Source organism: Bactrocera tryoni, chromosome 4, assembly GCF_016617805.1.
Source record: "Bactrocera tryoni isolate S06 chromosome 4, CSIRO_BtryS06_freeze2, whole genome shotgun sequence".
NCBI lineage: Eukaryota > Metazoa > Arthropoda > Insecta > Diptera > Tephritidae > Bactrocera > Bactrocera tryoni.
In genome coordinates, this window is record NC_052502.1 from 42,494,294 (window position 1) to 42,512,180 (window position 17,887).

The 17,887-nt window shown below is 34.6% G+C and overlaps 1 protein-coding gene across 2 annotated transcripts in view; it reads left to right on the forward strand.

Annotated features, from left to right (window-relative positions):
• LOC120774135 (otoferlin-like) overlaps positions 1–17,887 on the forward strand; it is a 129,042-nt gene that overhangs the window by 78,065 nt on the left and 33,090 nt on the right. For both annotated transcript variants that reach the window (XM_040103520.1, XM_040103521.1), the window contains 2 exons: positions 10,159–10,351; positions 12,645–13,068. In XM_040103520.1, coding sequence (XP_039959454.1) covers positions 10,159–10,351; positions 12,645–13,068 — 617 coding nt within the window. The remainder of the gene's footprint in view (positions 1–10,158; positions 10,352–12,644; positions 13,069–17,887) is intronic.

The following is a 17,887-nucleotide window of genomic DNA, read 5'->3' on the forward strand; positions in this document are numbered from 1 at the left end:
TTATTTTGCTCCATGTTTGCGACGCTACAACTCACGAACGACTTGAAAGAAACGACAGTCAATCAACGACGTGTTAGCGCTTGAAATGAGCTTTCCAAAAAGGTATAGGATGACCCGATGCGACGAATAAAACTAGAACTACGCGCTTTCAGCGCCAACTAGCGAAAATACCGCAAGACTTTTTTGACAACTTATATTTGTTGGCTACTTTTGAATTCATACTAACCCACAAACACAAACTTAAATAAAAGCAATCGAATTTCCATTTTAGTGTACTTTAGCTATCCTTAAAAATCCATCCAGAAATATTGTCAGATTCGAACAAAGCTCAAATATTATCTCAGTTTTGAACCTTTCCCATAGAATCAGTAGTAAATTTTCAGTTCTGTTCGCTAAAAGCAGACTACAAGTTGCTACTCCTGTTGTCTTTCTAGGCAAAATTTATTGATTATCGATTTTTTTTAATCTTAGTCAAGTGTGCTTCTTGAAGTGTAGATGATTCCAACCTTATAGTCACGATAATAACCTTCACAGGTGCATTTTTATAGCATAAAATAATATTAAAATATATTTTTCTCGATATTCGACTTTTCCCTTTTAGATGTTACAATTATCGCGGCAAACTTAATATACCTTGTTCAGGGTATAATGATGAAATTTCCACAAAATTTGCGTGTACAATCATTAGTCGCGCCTATAATTATACACTAAATATGCCGCGGTATGCACGAAGTTTATTTTCAACGACATCAAGTACGAGCATAATCTCTAAAAGCATGAAAAGTAATTAAAGAGAAGAAAGGTAGAACAAAGTCAAATAGAAAGTTATAACGGCAAGGTTGAAAAGGAAAATGACGAAGGTCGGGCGAAATGAACCGTGAACACCGTGCCATGATAATCCGTTACAAATTCGCTATTTTGTTCGCTTTTAAATACAGTTTCAATTTGCCGTAAAACTTCGTTGCCTTTTGCGTACTACATATCTACGCTGTCTAAACAAAGGGCAACAGATAAAAGGCACAGCCGCGTTTTGACAAGTTAAGTCCAACACCTCAAAACTACCCTCCGCGTACACCAGATGTAGTTGTATGTATATATGCATGTAGATTCTTAAAACTCGGAGAACATGCACTTACTAAACTTCAATGTCTGCCAGCTTATATCCTCTCAGCCAACCGTGTAAGCAAGAGTCTTTAAGCCGTTTGCCTAATTCACTTCCTAACTTCCTAAAAGCTGTCGCGTTCCGCTCGCTCGTCCGCCCAACACGTTTATGTTTTACGTTACAAGTATGTGGTTACGATGGGTGAAATTTTCGTTTATTTTATTTCTTCTTTATTTTGACTATTCTCTGCTTCTGTTTGCCACGCTTTATAAACTTATCTTTTATTCAGGCCATTTTTTGGTGATTTGGAACTGCTGTGGGACATTTTCGCATAAAATATTCATTTTAGTCTCGGAGGAGCGCTGGAGGCGGGGGCGCAGAGCGGAAGCATAATTTCGTTACCTTGTATAGTGGTGTGTTGTTGTTGGTCTTCATATACTTATATATGTATGTGAATGTAAAAGTAGAGTGAAAGTTTGCGTGCCATTTTGAATATTCAGCAATTCCACCCTTTTTTGTCACTTCCGTAGATTATAGTTAGATCATGAATAGTGTTTATTAGTGGCGTGTGCCCCAAGACGACATCATCATGGACATTGAATATATTCAAAGGGAATGTTAGTGCTGTTGCATTGAGAACTATTCACGCATCATGAAATAGATTTTGGGACTACGGCGATTTAACTTTTATAACCTCCAATTATTAACTAAATAGTTTTTGTAAACATTCGGGCCTACCCTATAAGAAATTAAAATTTGAGTTCTTATATGATATCAACGTAATCTGAATTGGTTGGAGAAAATAATTGGGAGGTACAATCTTATACAAGAGTGTATAACTGCTGGCGTACGACGATGACATCGATATCATTGGCTATAACAACCGTGCCGTTAGTTCTGCTTTCTCTAAGTTGGACAAAGAAGCCAATCAAACGGGTCTGGTGGTGAAAGAGGGCGACACGAAATATCTCCTGTCATCAAACAAACAGTCATCGCATTCCCGACTTGGTTCCCACGTCACTGTTGTCACTCATAACCTCATTGTAGCAGACAATTTCGTCTATCACCACCACTAAGACCAACAACAACATCAGCCTCGAAATCCAACGTAAAATAGCTCTTGCCAACAGGTTCTACTTCGGACTGAGTAGGCAATTGAAAAGTAAAGTCCTCTCTCGACGAAAGTATTGTATAAGAAGTGCGACAAATGAAGTCAGATATTTCCTTTTGAGTACCTATAAAATTTGATAAGAATTGCAATAAAAGTTTGTTTTCAATATAACAAAAGATAATGCAACTTGGTCGATTCAAAGCCGAGTAAATACTTTAAGATGTTAAACGTCAACCTGAGGATCGGAATTTAAGCAATTTTATATATATGTACATATACTCTCTATTACTCATACGCTGATCGACATATTCGATATAAGGTTTGTTAGAAAATAGAAAATCATTATACGTAGTAGTTGGGAGTTGGGGTAATGTCGAACCGATTTTATCTATTAACTGTTATCTATTATGCTACCTGTGTTTCATTAAGGTACCTCACATACAAACACAAATCATATGGATCATCCAGATGTTCCTGGGAATAGTAATATGGGGTCTAGGTCAAGTTTTCGCTTAAAATTATCAATTTTAGGCCCAACGATATACTGTTATGAGTAAAACATGTTCTGTTATTTTCATTGAGATGACTCAAATATAGACCGATATATCCAGCATAAAATCACCTGGAAGTTCGAAAATCTTTAAATTGGGTATATGAGGGATTAGGGAAATATTAACCCGATTCAACCCATTTTTTGATTCAGAGAATTACTATTGTCAAGAGAGGATTCTGTCTGAATTTCAATTGTATATTTCACACATTGACCGATATTTTCGGTCAAAAGTCAACTATAGATACAGAACTTTTTGGTCTTAAGCTGGCATACTTGACAGGAATTATTAGTGCAAAGTTTTATTCCGTTATATCAACTGCTTATTGTGCTATATAGAAAGTAGGCGTGCTTGTTGTACGATTTCGAGAGGAATATCTCTTACTAAATTTAGTCGAAATCGGTTGGTTGGGTCCCGAGGTATGTGATTTTACCAAAAAGTGAGGTTTGTTTCGTCGAAAAAAGACCTTTTTTCGTGAATTTTTTTAGAAAAAATTATTGCTGTAAGTTTATTTCACTTATTATTATATGAAAGTACAACATTTGAAGGAAACTTAAAAAAAGTTTTATCGAAAAATAGCGAGGAATAACGGATTTATAGTCGATCTCTGCAGGCACCTCGAAAAAAAATTGTTGTGCGGTGACCAGCCTACAGCATCACTGGATCATCTGAAACCAAAAAATCAAAATGCTTTCTTTAGTTTAGTAGTTTATCTTTCAATTGACGTCGAGTTTTTTTTTTTTAATTTTTCAATTTTTGGTACCATTTTCAAGCCAAAATGACGATTTTAGACGAAAAAATCGACTTATTTGTTTTAGTAAAATTCTTAGAAATTAAAATTTTTGGAAATTTCAAAACGATCGATGCAGTAGTTTTTTCGGTATGCTGGTCATCGACTTTAAAAATGACATATTTGGGAAAATCGATTCAAAGTTTTGTACACTCAGCGCAGGTAGCTGGAAGTACCGTTATTCAACCTGCTGTAACTTCGTTAGTTTTTCTCCGAATGACCTAAAACTTTAACGCAATATTCTTGAGATGTTGATGGTTCAGAAAAAAAATAACAAAAAAAATGGGAAAAAAAGTTGTCAAACCTTACCCCCCCCTTTTTAAAACCTGGATATGAACGCGATAGAGACTGTATGGTCTAATGTTAAAAGAGAATTGGTGACACAAAACGGCAACAATAGGAATGGAGGAAGTACTTAGAATGAAATTGATGGAGTTAATGCAACGGTGATTATGAGCTGCATATGAACAAAGTGGTTATACAACTAAATACCATATTATTTAAAAAAACTATTTTTTGTTGGACTTTTCCTAATTTTAATGACTTTGTGCGTTTCCTAAATGAATTTTTCATTCACAATTTTACTTGCCGTGAAATTTTTTTTTATAAGAAACTAAATTTAGTATATTTCCCTAACTTGGTTTATAATTTTGGTTTAGTTTTTGGAATTTGTGTTTAATAGTTTGCATTGAAATAAAAAACAAAGGGTATATAAATACAAATTGTGCTCGCTGTATGTACTTGTATAATAGCTATTTAAACCAGCTTGCTTCAAACACTACATGGCTATGAACAGCCGAAATATTTATTTTATTCCGATTTTTTAAGTCAGTGAAAGAAAAATCAAAAGCAAAGCAAGCAAATTATATAAAAGTAATTTGCGTAAGTATGTGCCTTCAAATGTATGTTGCTTCAGCATCTCTAAGTTATGCATTATGGATATAAGTGACCATTATTGCCACAACAGTGTCATCTAATCCGACATTATATGATACATAAGTGAATCAGCGGAGTCTAAAGCTATCTGCAGAAGTTACACACTCTACTATTTCCGCCAGTTTTTTGTGAAACCCAAGTAAGCGCGAAGTAACTTCAATAGAACTGTGTGGCTGTGTGTTAATAATAGAAAAAAACAGCATTTCCTGGTGAATGAAACACTGACGGATTACTTATTACAACACAGCAAGTTGTTAGCAATTGCTGATGGCAACACGGATGAGAGTAATGAAAAGGAATGGCAGCAAATTATGATACCAAAAGCACGAGTGATTACTAAACGACGTCGTTGCGAATAATCAACGGCAATTTAAAGCTAAAAAATACACCCACACCTCTAGTAATTGATTGTTGAAGGCCGATGAATTGGCATAGACATATTTTTTTTTGACTGTACTGTACACGCATATGAGACTGAGTTAATCAAATCAATTAGCTACACGTGCGTATCGAACTAGACAGGCTGAAAAGTGCGTGTCCTTTTAAGAAAGAAACAAATTAGATGTGGCGTTGTCGTGAGAAATAAATATTGATGAGTGATACTGATCAAACAAATTTTGGCATTAGCATTTTTTGCTAGAGAAGCTCACATGTTACTGAAAAGCTTCCGTTGGCTGTCATGGCGTATAAGTAATATTTTATCGCAATTCTGCAAATTCAGAAAACGCTTCTTGCTGTCTTTAACTGTTTGCTTACTCATTTGAAAAATTGGTTCGCCATAATTGCCAGCAATGAAATATCGCTTTAAGGGCTATTAAATATCTTTCCCGCCTTGTGTGCTGTCCATCTCTAAAATCTGTTTGTCTGCTTGTGCTTTGAAGTTTTCAAAATATGCGTCGCTTTGGCATTTGCTGTCATTTGTTTTTCATGTCCAACTATGTTGCCCCACGCATGTCGCGTCCATGTCAATGACAGTTATTGCATTCCAACTACAAACGCAAATTTATGTGTACATAAATGCATATATAATATATATGTATGTATGTATATTAGGGTGTTTTTTGTCGAACTATTCATTTTTATTCAATCCCATCGTGAAATTTCCTTGGAAATACCCTAAAAAAATCCCTGAAAATTTAGGCATTTAATATTAACATTAAGGGCTGAACTAAGGCATGTAAAAATATTCCATTGAAAATACCCGACAATCGTGATTTGTTATCTTTAAATTCCTATAGCTCAGAGGCATTTTATGACATCGCTTTGACTTTAGACACATATTCTTCAGAACTGAACACTCTACAAAAGTGCCCATTGCGACAAAGTCGAAACTCACACCGCCGAGGTAGGACGGGGCTCTAAACTTGACTTTTACACGAAATTCGCATTTTTGGTATACATATATCTCGTAAATGACAAGAGCTATAGAAAAATGCAAACGAAAATTTTATTTGCTACGTTAAAGATCCGAGCTTTTATCATAATGATAGCGATTTTGACCTCTTTTTTATTACAAATAAAATTTTCTCATTTAATAAGACAAATATCTCGAGAGCTATTAGTGATAGCGAATTTGACCTCCAACTATAGCTCTTATCATTTACGAGATATATACAAAAAAATGACTCTGAGCTATAGAAATTTAAAGATAAAAAACCAGGATTGTCGTGTATTTTCAATGGAAAATTTTTCATGCCTTGGTCGAGACCTTAGTGTTAATATGAAGGGCTCAAAATATCATGGAATTTTTTTTAGAGTATTTTCAAGGAATTTTTATGAGGAGATTGAAAAAAATGAATAGTTCAAAAAAAAGACACCCTAATGTATATACACATATAAGTATATATGTATATGCACGAAGCTCAACGCATGTGCATACATACCTTTTCATTTTGCATTTTCATTTGCGATTTACGAGCAGCATTTTAACATATATTTTATAGTTTACGCCATTTTTGCTCTTTGTTTTGATTATCCTTCGCCAATATTTGCAAATACTTTTCTCTGCTCCCTCGTTGGATTGGGGAGCAAAGCACGTAGTACGTGAAACAGATAATGTATATAATGTGTAAGCCTTCGGCAGCAGCACATGTTGCACGTAATTGTGCTATGCGGACGCCTCGTCACTTCCTGCTGAGCGCAATTAAAACGGGAAAAGCCATACAGTTAAGAGCGATATTACTTAAGAGAGACTTTTTATGCTCTTTTACATTATCTACCATTATTTGGGGTTACATTTGCTCACATATATACATACTTATGTCGGCGCCTGACTGTAAGCAACGTTTAGGCTATATTCAGATGAAATCATTATTCACATTTAATTTTCTTAATTTCAAATTGATTCAAATATATCGGATATACATATGTATAACTTATAAACCTAAAGAAAAAGAAAATCCTCTGAAATATTAGTATATGTAGATATACATACTTGTATACCAAGCCGTTAAAAATTTTCTTTCTAATTCGTTTATAATTTGATTTAATTTTTGTTTTTACATTTTTGATATTTAAATTCTTTTTTATTTGGAGATATTTATTTATTTTCTGTATTAGATTTGTACTTTTGTAATTTTCCAAAATTTTTTTTAAATTTCTTTTTCGGAACCATTTCTACATTTTTGTTTTATTATTTTTGAGATTTTTATTTCTAAAAAACTTCGGTTTTAAATTTTATTTGGTATTGTTTTTATTAGGCATCATTTATTTCTTTGTTTTAATTTTATTTGCTTTTTAAATTTTTTAATCTTTTTAAAATTGTTTATTATTTTTGCAGCTAAGTTATTTTTTTCCTATGTATGGATTTAAATTTGTTTTATTGTTTTGATATTTAAATTTTGATTTTATTTGAGTTCCTTTTACTTAATAATTCATGTATTAAGTGGGCGAAGTACAAAACATTTTTTAATTTTTAACATTCGATATTGCTCACTCCTTTTAAAATTCACACAATCCCTCAAAAGATTCTCTGGTCCTTAAATGTTTTTTTTCATAACTTTGATTTAGAATTTGCTTTTAATATTTTTATGAGACTTTTACAAATTTCTGTGGGGTATTCGATAGTTCTTCAATTGTGTCTACAATAATCCATATTTAAATCAAATGGTATTCAAAATTGAAATTCACTCTTTTCAGATCCATTGTTTTACAATTTTTGTATCTTTGAAACGTTTAAAATATCGGAAGAAAATTGTGAGTCAAAGTCACTTCTAACGGAGTTGGTCGGTTACCTGACTTTGCCCAAATCGTTTGCTGAAGTTCGATCGCTAGGCTCTGCTGAGCTTTGAATTATCTTCATAGCGCGGATGTCAAGACCACGACCAGTCAATCGACAGCAGAGAGCTGTAGAGATCACCTCGAATTTGAAAATAAAAGTCCATTGCAGTATAAAATAATTATTGTTCAGTATATGAAAGCTGGGAAAAGATTTGGAACTAAATTATATTAAGGCAGGAGACAATTTTTTTATAACTTTGGAATGATATCAACCTAGTTAACCTTTAAATAGAATGAAATTACTGTGGGACGAGCACGCTTTATTCAGTCATGGGCATTGGTAAAAAAATAATTCTATTTAATGCAGTCTATTTAAGTATATACAACTCACTCTGCATTGGTTCTCCGCGTCTTTTTATCAAAAACTCGACTCATTTCGTTCATTGGCTCCGTGTCATTCACGCTATTCAACAAACTGAAACCGATTGAGGAGATAAAAGCCGAATGCAGAAGGTTTTAAAGGCTTTGCCTAAAAAGAAAAATTCGACCCTTTCGAAAACTGCTAAAGGTTGTCAAATGTCTGTTTCATCTGACGGCGATTACTTGAAGGGATGCAAATTGATTTTGAAGATGAAATATAGAATTTGCATTTACTATTATAAAAAAATTTAGCTTATCTTTTGATCACAGCAGTGTGTACCTATATACATACATAGATACATTTTATGTAGATATCTCATATATTGACTAAAATACTATACATGTGAGTTGTAAAGCCGACAGAAGAACAGAGAGTCTCATTTTGGTAATAATTGAGTTGGAAGAAGCTGTAAACTGAAATTGGCTTCCCTTTGATAATTATTTACAATATATGGACGAAATAGAGAACTTGCTAAAATTTAATTAAATATTGTATAGTCAAATAATCTGACGATTGGAAACTATCTTAGAATGGCCTCAAAGGAATTTTATATAAAACATTATTTCTTGTTAAAATATAATATCACAGCAGAATCCGCGAATTATCACGCCATTTATTTGCTGTTTGAACTATTTCAACAAATGGTTTATGAGATGCGTATATCTAACCTCTTCCAGTTTGATGTCAAGCCCAATTTTTCATGGTATTACAAAGAACTGAATTATGAAAAAAATATTATTCTTTCGAGCGAAATTTTAAAAGAATATAAGACTATATAATTTGAATATGATTTAATAATTTGTAACATGAAACTTGAAGCAAATAAAAGCAAGACTGCAAGCGCTTTGAAATAACGGAACGAACTGCGGAAAGCATTCTGCGTATGGTTACTCATAGAGCAAAATAACCACGAATCCCCGTACAAGCCTCAAAGTTTTATTTAACTTTTTACTTTACTTTGAATATTATCAAGTTTTCTGGTACAATTTTTACACTCGATTGAAGACGCCATAAAATGTAAATTGTGACAAAAAAGTACACGGAAAATGTTACTGTCCGGAGGGATAGACGAACAATTAATAGTTCTATTTGACCGAATTAAGGCGTTTGAGAGTTTCGAGGTCTGGAAAGATCTTTGATCTAAGTGTATTATATCTGGTGGGGATTACATTAAGGACGACAAAATAAATACTGATGAATAATTAAATATTTTGCGGTTTATTTGCAATTTCCGCAATCTTTTTTGCCTCAATGTATTATGCCTATTTCACTAAATTTATAACTCGAACCCGTGCGCATACTTCCCTCCGAAGTTGTGCTTGCCTACTACGCCGGCTTTATTATCCCGTGGTCACTATCTTCTGAGATTTCGTTTAACACTAACGCGCCCTTTTGCCAGGACTTCAATGGCGCTCTCTATTAGCTCTATTTGTGCATTTATATGTACTCAGCTAGTCCGTGCCATGCATCTTCGCTTAACCTGTTGCAAATGGCCTTACAAATGCTTAACTTGCACACGTGGTCGAAGCCAAGGGCTGCTCTACAATGTTAATATTTATATGTATGTTTGCAAGTAGCTGGCTTACCAAGGAGAAAACTGACGGCTGACGGCGGACGACTTCGCGTAAAGTTGATGTTTACCTTCGGAAGTCAAGGTGGCCGGCACAGCTGTTCTACGATATGTATTCGTACAACTAGCTGCCGGGTGGCCAAGCAGTCGTGACAACTAACTTCAGCTGGGCTCGTGTTTGCAGACATAATGTGGCAAGGTGGTGCCAGCAGCCACCACTGCTACATTGCTGCTCCACCTTTACATATCTTTAACTGCTACATACATACTCGTGTTCAATGGAAAATGCGCGCCAAATGTAAGGGCCCTTCGTGCGCCCACGTAGCCAGCTACAACGTTCGCTTGTTGTGCTACTGCTACAACAACGACTACCGTATTTTAACTCTCTTAGTTTCATTGTACTTACGCTCTTTGTTATGAACTCTCCATAAATGTACGCTATATTTTTACATTCGCAGGCACTTGTTGTATTCGAAGCGAGATACACATCGCCCGACGATGCTGCTGGCAATTTTGAGCCGACCAATCTGGTGCGACCCATACAGGAGCAGCACAACATTAGCTGCAGCAGCCAAAGCTTGGACGATGATCAACAGATGCTTCTCGACATCGAGCAGAACATAGCTAATCTGGAGCGTAGTCTGAATCGAGGTAAAGTGAAAATTCGAATTTTGAGTGGTTAAATGTTGAAAATCGGTAGAAAATTCTGAGAAAATTGTGTCGTTTAACGGGATCTAATTTTTTTTTAATTAAATACACACATGTTAAAGCAGTCGCGGATTAATGCTTTTTGGCAATAATGAAGCATTGTAGGCAGCAATCAGTGTCTTTGCTTTAATTAGTCGAAAGTGGAAACGGTTTGAGCTAAAAACAACGGTGTATTAGTGTGTTTTTAAAGGATATATGTAATTGTGTTAAGTGTAAAATTGCAATATTCAAATGCGCTAGAAAAATCACGTATAACAAAACGTTAAGAGCCTTAAAGTTCATAAAAGCAATATCTTCAATTAAAAAAGTGTTCTACAACGGTGAAGTTAAAAATTTGTCTCTTAAATATAAAATAATGATATTAGATGCGATTTTTTTATTAAATAATTATTTCAGAATTCAAAATGTAATCAGAAATCAAAACTTTTTCAGAATATGTGTCAAAAAGCGTATATTTTTAGTGTTAAAAAAAACAGTTATTACATAATTTTTGACTAAAAAAATAAAATCAAAATTTATTTCAGAATATGTGTCAAAAAGTATATATTTTTAGTGGTAAAAAAACAGTTATTACATAATTTTTGACTAAAAAAATAAAATCAAAATTTATTTCAGAATATGTGTCAAAAAGTATATATTTTTAGTGCTAAAAAATAGTTATTACATAATTTTTGACTAAAAAAATAAAATCAAAATTTATTTCAGAATATGTGTCAAAAAGTATATATTTTTGGTGCTAAAAAAACAGTTATTACATAATTTTTGACTAAAAAAAATATTAGGAAGGAAGAGTCTGATATACATACATATGTATATGAAGCAGAAATAGAAAATTTTGGTTTTTAAGGACAACACAAATGTGTTAAAAAAATTTAAGATTTTGATTTTTATTTTTTTTTTTTTGTTGTAGCTCTTAACTGAAAAAAACACATTTGAACCAAAAAAAGTTTCGTAGAATAACAAAAATACAATATTTCCCTAATGATAGGCTAATGCTACAAACGCACCTACAATACATATAGGCATATTCAATATGTACACAAAAGCATTTGCGAAACGCGAAAGGGTTTCACGTGTTAACCTTTTCAAGGCAACCGAAAACTTCACAAATTCAAGTACCGTTTAATAAAGCAAGCTTCAGGCCATAAGCCAGCAATCATTTATGCTTCAGTTACACGGAAATGAATAATTGATGAATAAATATTTGAAAAAAAGTTTCGTTCAAAACATTTCATTTCTTCAGAGGCGAAAGGTTTCATTCAACACAAAGCGCAAAATGGCATGCAAATCATCATTACATATTAAATTATAAAAGTGAAACGCACAATTTTTTGGCTAATGGCCACACATTTTTACAGCACAAAAACGGTTTTTGCATATTTTAAAGAAAAAAGGAAGCAAAAAAAAAGCGCAAACAAAGTTAAGCAGCTGACTGTAGCAAGTTTCTAGTATTTCTACGAAAGCAGAGCGAGAGAACAAGAGTTTGACTTTAAGAGTCGTTTCACTTTCATGCTTGCGTTGTGTCTGGTTTAGTAGACAACGAAGTTAGGATTAGTAGCGAAAGTAGAACAAAAGTACTTAGTCTAGGAGCAAAATAATTTCTGATAATTTAAGATTAGACTGTACTTTGTATGTAAAGCTATGAAGTTTTAGTTTTAATTTGGTCCAATGATATTTCGTAAGAGTAAAACTTTGGACGCAGTAATCAAGAGCAGTGTAAAGAGGAATCAAGAAGAGAAAAAATAGTAAGCACATATAAATTTCACACCTTGAGATTACATATTTCTACCATAAATACTTCCGAATCAAGGCGAATAAGTCTACAAAGTTGCATTTAAGTATTTTTTAATGGAAAACTGCTTACGGTAAATGTATAAATGCTGTTGAAAGAGCCTTTTAAAATTAATACAAAAACGGTGTTTTCTAAAATGAGTGAAATGGATTGCTGTGAAAGAAAATGTTAGCAAATAACGGCGAAACAACATGTAGAAATTCCGTTAAAGTGTATCTTAAATGGCTTAAAACACATTTTTACTCACACCTCTCAATTACAGATGTAATGAAACTAAGATTTATACAATGTTAGTGCTCGTAAAATATTAAAAAATGTGAAATAATAAGCAAATAAACTAGAATAACCATCCACTCAACATATGTTGACACAAACTGTATCAAAACAACGTAGCAATGCCCCCTCCCACGTCCAAGTCTCAGTATACCTCTCGCTTTCCCACAGAACCGGGCGGTCATGGCACAAGCGGCGCTGGAACCGCCTCCAGCGGCAGCGAATCGCACGGCACACAAAAGAAGCGGCATCTGTTGCGCCGCGTTATGACCGCCGCCCAACACAGCACGACAAGCGTCACCACAAACCGCCAAAGAATCGAACTGAAATTTGATAAATTCGGCAAATCACCTACAACGGGCCGCAGCGGCAGCATCACCACACTACTCACCACCACACCCAACTCAAATGCCCACACCAACGCCGCCACAGACAGCAAAAGCGCTAGCGCTCTGGCCGCCGCTATGCGCGCCACCGAAAGTCCACCGTGCAAGGAGAAGAAACTCAGTATGCGCACCGTGCGGAACATTATGCGTCTGGGTCGCAGCAGACAGACGTCGCAGTCGCGTGACAGCAGCACCGAAGATGAGGGCAGGTAAGTGGCATTACACACCGCGGGCACATAACAACAATTTTATCTTTTTATTTACAACACGCACACCCACATTTATGTCTACGGCTATGTTGATATGTATCAAGTACTTATACGCTGCCGCAAGGCACACAAATATGCCTTAACAACAGACCGCAAATGTATAAGAAACGGAAGCATCCAAACATACGCCTTCGGAAAATATTTGTTTTGCGTGTTTTTCCTCTTGAATAGCAACCGGAGGTACATAGCTCGCAAGGAAATAAGTTATAATCAGCAACAAGTGTCCACTTGTTGAGGCGTGCGGTAAGCCACCTGCCTGCGGCGACGCTCGTTTTGAGCCAAATGAAAATTGATGCTAAAAGTTGAGCACGCCGTGTATTTCATTTTAATGTTTGCAAAATATCCACTGACCACTTGTTGACACTTAACGCTCAAGTTTTTGATGGCCCTTACGGTAGCTTTAACACAGATACACAGCTACCTGGCGTATAAAAGCTCAAACGGACGCATGTGACATTTCAAATTTAATTTATATATTATTATATATAATTTATTTGAAATAAAATTATCAAGTACTCAACAGGTCATCCTGGAAATATGCAGCGCTACGATTCCTAGTCGTTACAAGCAATTTTGCTCGCCAGAGTCGTGTCTAAAACATTGGCACTCCAGGGGCTGTCAAAACCTTGATTATGGAATGACTTTGTGGTGGCTTTTAGCTCTGGGCTGCAACCAACAACCCACACATACTGTGTTGACCTTTAACGGCATGCTGAGTTGTAGCTAAAATTTTACATTTTCATTTCATAATCCATGCTACTTGTGCGCTTCGAAGGGTAACTGCATATTTCTACCTACTCATACACATGTCTATCTATATATATGTATGTATATGTATGAGTATGTACATATGTGTTTGTATGTAAGTGCCTATGAAGTTTCGAGTTGCACATTGCTCGCCTGCAGCTAATGCCTGTTTTAATGTGTGGAAGGGAAAAATTGTATATTTTCATATTTTGATACTTTTTGCGCAATATTGAAGCAATTACGGCAAAACAGAGATTAAAGAGAAAAGTTGGTGCTCGGATATCAAGTTGTAAGCAGCTTCATTGTACTTAAAATTGTTGTTTCTTCCGTGGAAACCTTGTAATTGAAATGTTGACTGGAAGGCGCGTGTGCAGAATATTTTTAATTTTCATCTGGCAACTTATGGCACGGAATTTTTTCCTCGTAGCGTAACCTATTTAGTTTATCATACCATAACTGTCCATCCGCCTATATGATTTTCAGCTTAGCGTGTGCACACATAGCAGATAATTGCTGTTCAAACACCCTGGCAACACTGAACTTGATCAGTCAAAAATTGCATATCTTTGGGCACACTTAATCAACTGTTTGAAGCTGTTTAAGCTATTTGATAGTTCATGTTTTAAGTTTTCCATAAAATATTTATGATCTTAACGAAAATAATTATTTATTATATCTTGACCTGCCCTTACAAGAATTAAATTTTTGTATAATAATATATTTTTTGTCATTTTAGCGATATGTGTTATTTCATGAACTTATATTCAATAGCAAACTTGTAAAACAATACTTTGTAGCATCGAAGAAATCGATTATATGAATAACAAGTCAATGAGAAGTCCGCGGCTTACCATAGTAAAACATATAGTTTTTCCAAATATCGTTTTTTGATTCAACTAAGTTCCTTTCAAGAGTGATCCACTGATTATTGCGACCCTTCAACTTTTCGTTACCATTTTTGTGCTACGATTTGTTCTTTGCTTCAAAATTGGCTTCAGTTTGAATGATCACTTCTTCATTCGACAAAAATTTCTTCTCAGCGAGCATTCTTTTGAGGTCTGAGCACAGGGAACAGCCGTGTGGGCCAAATATGGAGAATACGGTGCATGTAGAAGTAATACAAAACTCAATTCAAGGATTTTTGCTATCGTTTTCACTGACTTGATCAGTCAACTCTTTCTTTTTCTTCAAATGCGGCCGCTTTTCACCCATTCGCCCCTTTGAATGGTCCAATAAAGCTATGTAATAGTCGCTGTTGATCATACTTCTTTTTCCAAGGTGGTCAATAAAAATTATTCCATGTCCATCCCAACATATAGACGCAATAACCTTGCCAGCCGACCGTTGCAATTGACCACGCTCTGCAGTGGATTCATCGCGTCCACTCGGTTGATTGTCGACCGAACCTCGGAGTAAAATACTGGAACCATGTTTCATGCATTGGCTCATATCGACGTAAAAACTCGAGTTTATTACGCTTGAATATCTCCAAAAACTGCTCCAAATCATCAACTCGTTGTCATTTTTGGTCAAAAGTGAGCTCCGACTTTGCACAGAGCTTTCTCTTGTATGATATAATGTACAAGTTCAGTTGATATCTGTAGAGTGCCTGCTATCTCGAATAACTTCACTTTACGGTCATTCAAAATTATTTTGCGGACTTTTTTGATGTTTTCGTCGGTTTCGTCTTTTGAGCGACCACTGCGTTCACATTCTTCGGTGCTTATTTCACCACAACTGAAGATAGCATACCAATTCTTGATGGTTGATTTTCCTGGAACAGTTTCCGCAAACTCGTCATCAAACCAAATTCTTACTTCAAATGTATTTTTCCCTTCAAAAGGCAACATTTTATCAACGCGCGGAGTTCAATTTTATCCATTTTTGTTACAATATTAAAGCTTGATTTTGAGTAAAAATTATTTAATTTCCAAACTAATGATTCGACAACTGTCAAATTTATACACGCGCCTTTTGAAGGTTAGGGCTAACTAAAAATAATATGGATTTAATTCTAGTAACCTGTTACATATTTTCTTACACGAGTTCAACTCGCTGACTTTTTGTTTGCTTTTACATGAAAAGTACACAAAGATAGCGAGCAGAGAAAGGGGGAATTGAAAATATTTAATATCAAAGGAAAAGTAAATTTTAGTATCGGTCAAAGTGTAGCGTATTCTAGAATTTGTCTTTGAAGATTGCAAATTGATTCAAAAAAAAAACTTTTGGTTATGATAAAATTTTTAAAATATCTACTTTTTAAGTATTATTGGGATTAACTGAAAAAATTGATTACAATTATCTTAAATATTTACTATACAATAAATATGTGGATAAATTTTTGCATAAAATCCTTCGAGTTTTAGGACTTATTTGTATACATACATTCTACAGCAAAGAGTTGAGCTAGCTTCAGTTCTGTAATTTAAAGCTATCATTTCGGTTTGATTGTGCAGTTATTGGTTCTAGAATTTGAGCTTATGTAATTTGATTTTATTTACGATTGATGAAAATAGTTAGTGCAACGCTTATGTGAAACTGGCGCAAAATATATAAAAACATTGCTGAGACTATGCTGCAGCAATGAGTTTCAAATTGTTTACCTAAATGCCCACTCAACTAAACATCAATGGAATGGGAAATCCCAATTTTATTCTGGATAAATGAAAATAATTATATACATAAAAGATATGGGAGCTGGGATAATATGTGAATCGATGTCACACATTTTCAACATTAAACTATGTTAATGTACTTTCATTTAATTCTGCCGAGATATCTTAGATATTGATCATCATATACGACATAAAGCCAAACGGAAGAATAAAAATCTTATAAAATTCTTATTAATTTTCTTATATATCTATAAACGGTCAGTTAGTTTTGTAGAAATAGATGCGCTTTAATTTTTATTAAGAAACTATTGAATAATACATGAGGTATAAAGTCAAGTATTTTTGGGAAAATGTCTACGTAGGTTGCTATATATATTTCTGGCCTAATAATGTAAATAGGCATATTTATCAACGAAAATGTTCTTTTTAATATTTTTTTTGTGTTTTTTTTATTTTTTTTGTCGATTGCTGTTTTGTTTCGGGCTCATACGCATAGATCCATGATTCGTCACCTGTGACGATCTCATAAACGTCTTTTGAAGCACCGCGATCGTATTTTTTCAGCATTTCTTTACACCAATCCACACGAGCCTTTTTTTGAGCGATTATCAAATTGTGCAGGATCCAACGAGAACAAACCTTTTTTACGGCCAGGTGTTCATGCAATATCGAATGTATGCTGGTGGGAGAAATGCATAGGCATGCCTCTATCTGAAGGTATGTTACATGACGGTCTTGTATTATCAGTTCACGTATGGCATCGATGTTTTCTGGCACAACGGCTGTTTTTGGACGACCTTCACGGAATTCGTCTTTGAGCGAGCGTCGGCCACGATTGGATTCGTTGTACCAGTTTTTCTTGGATGGTGCTTCATAGCCATACAAAGATTTTAGTTCATCGATGCACTCTTGTCGTGATAATCCACGTCGAAAGTTGTGAAAAGTGATCGCACGAAAATGTTCACGAGTTAATTCCATTTTTTGGCCGAGATGAATGTTTTAATTCCCTGTAAATAAAACAATTAACGATTAAATGATAAAACGTTCTGAGTGATGTTATGCTAAAAAATGTTATACTTTCCAATGGAAATGTCAGATTGCGCCTCGCAACACCTAGTGTTGCCCTAGGCCAGAATATATGTATATAGTAGCCCTCGTAGTATATGGGGACCAGAGGAAGTATTGCTCTAATTTCGTCCATTTCTTTCATATATATAGTATGCGGTATAAATTCAACCGAAAGTTCTAAGAAATATTTATAATAATTGACCCACTTTTACTCATTTTTAATGAGAGCAAAGCTTAAAATTCTTAAACTTTTTACTCAAAATATATTAAACATTCACATTTTGCAAATTTTTCGACAATTCGCTTCAACTAAAAGTGGCTTTTTTGGT